Here is a 7,044-nt window from a genome sequence, read left to right as displayed (position 1 = left end):
CGGAGAGATAATGGCTCGGTGAGCCTCTCCTTTCTTGTCTCTCGCTCTTTAATCATCGGACCAGTGTGCAGCTGCCTTGCTTGTTCTGTGCCTCAATTTAAAGGGCACACTACCTGTGGGACGCCTAGCCTGTGGACTGTGTCGCTGCAAGTTGAGGTCCCTTTAAGACCACATGCTTGAAATTTACATCTCTGGAGCTGGGGACTGACCGTTGGTGACCTGGCTGAGGGTTGGTGACCTGCCTTGCTATTTGCTGCCTATGCTGGGACAGTCTAGCTCTCTCTCTACAGAGGACTACCGATGGTCCTCAAGACTTGAAGGACTGCCAGTGTGTCTCAACTCTCTCACGGGAGTATTGCTTTATAATTTAACTGTTCATTTCTTGTATAGCTATCTATCTGTATACAATTTAACAGTTCACTTCTTGTGTTATATATCTTTATAAATATATATATAAAATCATCAGCAGTCTGGTTTTATCTCTCTAAAGAACCCTGTCTAATCCAGTCGCTCTGCCTGGGATGGTTGGGCCTTGGGGTGGTTCAGCTTCCATGAGAGAACAACCCCGGATTCCTCGCTGACTCAGCCCACCCACCTAGGAGCCATGGGCAGTCAGTTTGGGGTGGTGGATGTGGGAGGTCCCAGTGCCCACCCCACACCTGGCCCACTTCCCCCACTATGGGAGGGCCCAGTGTGCCCCAATGTGCCCCAGTGTACTGGCTGGGCTACTGTCAGTGGCCTGTGGGCCTGACACTGTCCCATACTTTGCTGGGCAGGAGCTGCCCCCACACTGCTTGGGCCCACGGTGTTTCGCTGTGGGCTAAGGTGGTCCAGGTAAGAAGAAAGAAGTTAGATCCGGAGGGAAAGCAGCTTTGCAGAGCCTGAAAGCATTTGATTGTCAAACTTACAAAAAACAAAACAAACACATTCTGATTCAGGCCAACGGCTTGTCCTTCCAGAGCCTGGTCGCTGGGAGACGAGGGGACTCGGGCCGAACTCCCGGGGTGGCCCAGCGAGTGGCCAGCGTGCTTCCTGTGTCTCAGTGCCGGGGACAGTGAGGAGGTCCCTGACGCTGGAGCCCAGGGGCTTCTGACTACTGCCACCGTCTCCACAGGCCCCAGATGGCCCCTGGGAAACCCTGTGTCCTGGAAGCCACTTCAGGCCCTTGCTGTCCCGGTCCCCAGGTGCCCTTCCACAGCCCCAGTCCAGGGCCAGCAGGTAGACACTCGGAGGTGGGGGTGTCTCTGCTGATCACCATCTGCAGGAGGACAGAGATGCGCCCACCCGCTGCCCACGCAGAGTGACTGTCCTTGGTGTGTCAGGAGGGCCAGGACACACGACAAACACAACCCACACACAGGCTCATGGCTTGTGACAAGCTGTATTTAATGCCAGTATCGAAGCACTGCTCCGACCTTCAAAGGCCTTCGTCTGCGTCCCGGCCCGTGTCTCTCAGGAGGGCTCCAGCTCCGGCTCCGGTTCCGGCCTGCGTTTTAAACCTTCCTCTTGGAGATGAAGAAATCGGAGAGGCCAATCATACCATTCTTCCTACACTCTCTGAGGGAGGGCAGGGCAGGCGCCCATTAGCGCCCCACTGCCCCGGGCCTCCGTGCGTGCTCACGACAACATGCCACCTCCCCAAAAGTGGCGGCAGCCATGCTGGGCTCTCCTCTGGTGACAACCCAGGCTTGAGGAAGGGCTGCTCTCTTCCCATCAGAGGTGTGGTGGTCTGGGCACCCACTCCGCTCTGGGCACTTATCCCCGGATGGAGACACTGGAGAATCCTGGCATGAATTTGGGCTCAGCCACCCCATCTGAGGGGACCAGGCACAGAGCCCACCAGCTGTCCAGGGTAGCCCTTCTCCCAAGTGACTGGCTTGTCCAGGGTCCTTGGCTGGCTCTGCTCTGAGCTCCAGCTCAGTCAGGCTCATGGCCCCTGCCTGGCGCTGGCCAGCATCCCACTGAGCAGTGCAGGCCGGGGCCGGGCATGGGGCAGGGCCAGGGGGCTCCTGGGGAGCTGGGGCTGCTCGCTGACACAGATGACAAGTGTGGGCCACTGGTGCTGGACCTCTGGGTTCTGGAGGGGAGCCTGGATGCCGGTGCCGAATGCCTCAGCTGCACAGGCATGGGAGTACAAAGGTGTGGGTATGTGCATACAGCTCAGGTATGTGTGTCTGTGTGTGCAGAGAGTAAAGATTGTGTGTGTGTGTGTGTGCAAGTCTGGATACAGTACAGGTATACCAGCATCTAGGTGAGAGGACAGTATAGGTGTGCAGGTGTGTGAGTGCGTGAGGATGAAGGTGGCAGGTTTGCGCATGCTCAGGTGTGCTGGTGTGAGGGCTGCAGGGGTGCACAGCGGGAAGACCCTGGGGCACTCACATTTTGTCCTTCAGGGTGCTGAGGTAAGACTCCGTGTCCAGGCGGGAAATGTCGGGGTCCAGGCTGGCCAGGTAGCGGTAAATGTAGCTGAAGGCCTTGAAGGGGATGCACGCGGGCCCGCCCTCAGGGTCCGCTGTCAGGATCTGACAGGCGTGCTTCATGGCTGAGTTCAGGGACTGGAACACAGTGGGGGGGAGGGGTTACAGCTGCAGCTGCCCACCCCAAGAGAAAGGGCACTAGAACACGGGGGGTGGGAGGGCGTTCAGCAGGGTGGGTGGTGGCTGGAACACACAGGGGAGGGGGTGTTAAGGCCTCCAGTCTCCAGCACAGAGCACAGGGGGGCCCTCAGCCAGGCCTCAGACATGTAGCCTGAGTAAGATGGGTGTTGACTGTGGGTAGGGACAGGCCCATCAACCCAGCGCGTGTCCCCAGGCTCGGCCCACATGGCTTGCTTCCAGAATGCACACCAATAGGCCTTACGCTTGGCTCTGACTCATCCTCTAGCCCGCTCACCCTGGTTGGCAACCCATCTGGCCAGTCCCGTCAGCCACCACCTGCTGGGATACCAGTCCTTGGGTCGACTCCACACACCCATCAGGAGGCGCCGGGTCCACGACTTCACGGACAGAGTGATATAGAAATCCCACAAGGGCAGCCGCTCCCCCGTCCTGTCTTTGCGGGGCCCTGTGTCATACCCGCCTGTCACCCCAGCCTGTGCACAGCTCCTGCCTGCCCTGCGCCCTCTTGGGACACCTTCCCACGAGGAGCCCACCTGGCATCAGGTGGGTGGAAGAGGTTGTGGGGCATCGAGTGTGAGTATTTGGGGAATGAGGAGGCAGGCAAAAGTGGGGGTAGGAGCAGGGCCCATGGGGTTCTGAGAACCTCAAGAGATGGGAGCAGTGGGTCAGCTGGGTTGGGGGGCCTGGTGACACCGCAGGAGCTCCGCCCCCGGAAGGCATGGTGATGTCAGCCAGGCGTCCCTGGCTACACTTTACAGACCATGAGGGTCAGCACAAGAAGCTCCTGTGCTGAAGGTCTCCGCAGCGCACTTCTCCCTCAGAGGCCACGGCGGCCGCCCGCAGCCCCCACCCCAGGCACCCCAGGGCTGACTCATCGGCTTGATTAAGGGGACACGGGACCTGCGGCTGAGCCCTACAGAGCAGCCTGTCCCGGGCTGGCACAGGTAGCATGGCCCCCAGCAACCCTGGCCGCGCGACGGGCCACTCGGTGGTCAGTGCGTGGGGCCTGTCTGGAGGACATGTGGCCTCCTTCTCTCGGTAGTGGGGATCAGGGTCACCAAATCACACTTCCTCAACCCCCCTCCCACCCACCTGCGCAGCCATGGGGGCCGGCCATGCCGAACACTGCAAATGCAGCGTGTGTGTGTGTGTGTGTGTGTGTGTGTGTCCTCCTGCCTCCTCAGCCTGTGGCACGTGTGCAGCGCCACGGAGCAGAGCGGGGAGGGAGCATGAGCCGAGGTCCCAGCCTCAGTCACGGCTAGGGAACCTGGAGGGGCTGGAGTGGTGACAGGTGGGCACACTTGCCATCCTGTGTGGGCACGCCCCTGCCACCGCTACACGGGGTCCACATCTGGGCCAGGTGAGCCTACACCCTAGCCCCACAGCCCTCTACCCCTCTGGGGGCCCCACCTGAGGACAGCTGCCTATTAAGGGTGACCTAGGTGGGCTCTTCGTGTGCATGTGTTCTTGGTAACAGGAAGAACTAGATGGTGCCCAGCTCCCATCTCTGACCACTCGGACTGGGACCACGAGAGAAGGTTCCAGACTGAGTGGGAAAAGGTAGAACATGATTCTAATTCATGCAAAAGACCAGACCCTCTGGTGGGACAGAGACTGGCAGAACCCCACCTACGGACTTAGTCTCCCATCAGACCCAGTGCAGAAGCCCTTCCAGGAGAGGGCTGGCAACCACACAACAAGCAGGCCGACGGAGAGAGGAGTGCCAGCCTGGAGCGACAGGCCCTGTCCCTCAAGGGGCCAGAGGGACAGCCGGGGAAGGAGGTGGGCACCTGGGTGAGCGGACGCGGGATTGCACAACCCCACACGGCCTGACCAGGTGCTGGGCAGAAGCCGATGTCTGCTCTGCCACCCTCCATTTAGCCATCTATGGAATGAGGAAGCCGGGCGGAGCTTTGGGGTCCCTGCACGCACCCCGCCCAGCGAGCTGCACCCCAGCGCCAGGAACTTGATCCACTCTATGTCCTTCTCCAGGGGGGGGTCCAGCCTCAGGAGCGCGTGGAACTTCTCAGTGGGCAGGCACAGGTTCCTCCACTTCTCCTCCAGGTCCTCCAGGTCTACCATGGGCTTGTGACTGCACTGGGGAGGGGGCAGGCAGGGCAGCAGGGGGGGGAGGGGTTCATCAGAACGAGTCCCCAACTGGCCCCTCTCTCTTCTCACGTCGTGGGTTCATTGAGTAGTGATGCGGCTGCCGGGCACCTTGCCCAGGTCACTTGGAGGGACTGCAAAGCCCCCAGTGCTCTAGGGTGGGCACTGGTTGCCCCTGCCGGCCATGTGACGAGGGCAGTCCTGGCTCCTTCCTAGGCTGAGTGGAGGGTTGCCCATCCATCTCTCCAAGTCAGAGGCTTACACCTCAAGGAGGGACCGGCCCCTCATTTCAGGAGCAGCCCTGGTTGCAGAGTGGTTCGGCATTGGGTTGCAAGCTGCAAGTCAGCAGTTTGAAACCACCAGTCATGCCTGGGGAGAAATATGAGACAGTATGTCTCCACAGAGAGTCCCGGACACCCTGCCCTAGCGTGGCTATGTGTCAGAATCCACTCGATGGCAGCGAGTCAGTTCTGAGGTTGTGCACAGGGAGAAAAGAGGCTTTCTACCCCTGTAGAGAGTCACCATCTCAGAATGTTTTCAGAATCTGGTTTACAAGAATCCAGAGGCCCTGGTGTGGTTGTAGGGGTGGTCTCTCATGGTCCAAGCCCCACCTCTACCCCATCCCCTTCTCGGAACAGGCCAGAAGCCGCGGCCTACCTGCTTGTGTAGCACCTTCAGAAGCCCCTGCGTGAGGCCCGTGTCTGTCTTCTGGGTGGCCACTGGGATCTCAAGCCTGTCCTTCACAGGAAGGGGGTCCCCTCGGGACAGAGCTGAAAAATAGCTAAGACCAGCAGGCGGCCGGCTGTCAGAAGCTCGGAGGGCGCCATGGGCCCTAGTCCTAGTCTCCCAGCTGCAGTGGCAGGGGCCTACTCCAAGGCCAGTAGCCCAGGGGGCCATGGACCTTGTTTTTCTGAAAGTCAGTCTGTGGGGTTGCCACCACCAGCTTGGCAGGGCAGCCCCAGGACAGGAGGGCACTTTTGTTCACATGGGTAAGAGGGGCCCTGGAACACAGACGCATGTGGACTGCCCGAGTCTGCTTATTGAAGGGGGCAGCCCGAGCTGTCCTGGGCCATCGCAGGGTCTAGGCCATGTACACCCGACATGCCAGCTCCCTGGCTTGTTGGCCACCATGGTTTATAGACGGGCACGAGAGTCATGGCACCCCCCACAGCGAGGTCTGTCAAGCCCTCCTCTGGGCATCCTGCCCTTGGCAGTGGGGGCCTATCCTCTGGGCATTGGGAGACCTGTCCCCCTGGAAGGGTCTGTGGTAGTTGGACGGCAGTATGTAAACTTGAATTTGTCTGAAAGTGCAGGGGTGATCTGCTCTCAGAGTGTTGGATGCCGCCTCCGGGGGCGTGGCCTTCTTATAAGGAGAAACTGGGAACCTCTCTCTCTCTCTGCCATGTTGCCTTCCTGGGACCTTCAGTGGGACTCTGTGTCTGCCTCTGGGAAAGGCCCCTTGTGGGTTACCTGACCCTGAGAGCTGTAGGCTCCCTGCCATGTTCCCACCAAGCTGGGATCCACACAGCTGTGCACCCACGGGACTGTTTCCTGCTTCACCTCTCTGAGTCACCCACCAGCCTGCAGGGACATGAGTCTGAAGAGGGCCATGGCTAGGGTCAGACTTACGGACGGAGCTGGACTGGACTGGTGTGCCTTTTTAACCTAAGATGGCTGCTTGATAGAAAGCCTTCTACATCCATGATGTCACTGTTCTGTTTCTGCAGACAACCTGGCCTGACACAGAGCCCCTCCTCTGGACAGTAGGACTCGTCCTCCAGGAAGTGGGGGCCTGTCCCATGGAAGCCCGCCCCCCCAGGACATTGAGAGTCTCCATTGGAAGGTAGGGCCTGTCCCCCTTGAAGGGGCCCATCCTCTGGACAGTGAGGCTTGTCTGTCCTCTGGACACTGGGAGCCTGTCTTCTGGGAAGCGAGGGCCTGTCCCCAGGAAGGGGCAGTCCTCAGGTCAGTGGACGCCTGTGCGGGTCTGGGCGCCGGCTCACCCCGCGGACCACTGCAGCACGTCGGTCGGCTGGGTGCGGATGGCAGCCTTGGTGAACTGCTTCAGGATGTCAGGCAGCTCCGGAGGGATGTGGATCTGCTGCGCGCAGAACATGGTGTCGGGAAGCGGCATGGCGTCGTCGGGACCAGACTGGGAGGACCGAGGCTGCTGCGGGTGGGCAGGCAGGCGACGGGTGCGGTCAGCCCTGGCCAGGGATCCACCCGCCCCGTCACCCTATTTTGAGGCTGGGCAATGGGGCCCGACCCCTCCATCTCGCCTACCACCCAGGTATGGGGTCTTAGTCTCAGGAAGAGGTTC

The 7,044-nt window shown here is 60.2% G+C and overlaps 1 protein-coding gene across 1 annotated transcript; it reads right to left on the bottom strand.

Annotated features, from left to right (window-relative positions):
- Nucleotides 1–1,493: 1,493 nt before the first annotated feature.
- ROPN1L (rhophilin associated tail protein 1 like) lies at nt 1,494–6,858 on the bottom strand. The gene is made up of 5 exons (XM_075542971.1): nt 6,728–6,858; nt 5,382–5,505; nt 4,551–4,715; nt 2,380–2,555; nt 1,494–1,557 (listed from the first exon to the last, which is right to left on the bottom strand). Exons 1-5 carry the CDS (start codon nt 6,856–6,858, stop codon nt 1,494–1,496), a joined length of 660 nt encoding a protein of 219 aa, XP_075399086.1.
- Nucleotides 6,859–7,044: the final 186 nt, after the last annotated feature.

This window comes from Tenrec ecaudatus, chromosome 2 (assembly GCF_050624435.1).
Source record: "Tenrec ecaudatus isolate mTenEca1 chromosome 2, mTenEca1.hap1, whole genome shotgun sequence".
NCBI classification, from domain to species: Eukaryota; Metazoa; Chordata; class Mammalia; order Afrosoricida; family Tenrecidae; genus Tenrec; species Tenrec ecaudatus.
The sequence above is the reverse complement of the archived record's forward strand: the minus strand, read 5'-3'. Positions and strand labels throughout refer to the sequence as shown.

Excerpts from the sequence above, each read along its gene's own strand:
- ROPN1L (XM_075542971.1), bottom strand. The coding sequence starts at position 6,858 with ATGCCGCTTCCCGACACCATGTTCTGCGCGCAGCAGATCCACATCCCT. Across the intron at positions 5,506-6,727 it reads GTGCTGCAGTGGTCCGCGGG|CTATTTTTCAGCTCTGTCCC; the intron begins GTGAGCCGGCGC and ends TGCTGGTCTTAG. Across the intron at positions 1,558-2,379 it reads AGCACCCTGAAGGACAAAAT|AGAGTGTAGGAAGAATGGTA; the intron begins GTGAGTGCCCCA and ends GCCCTCCCTCAG.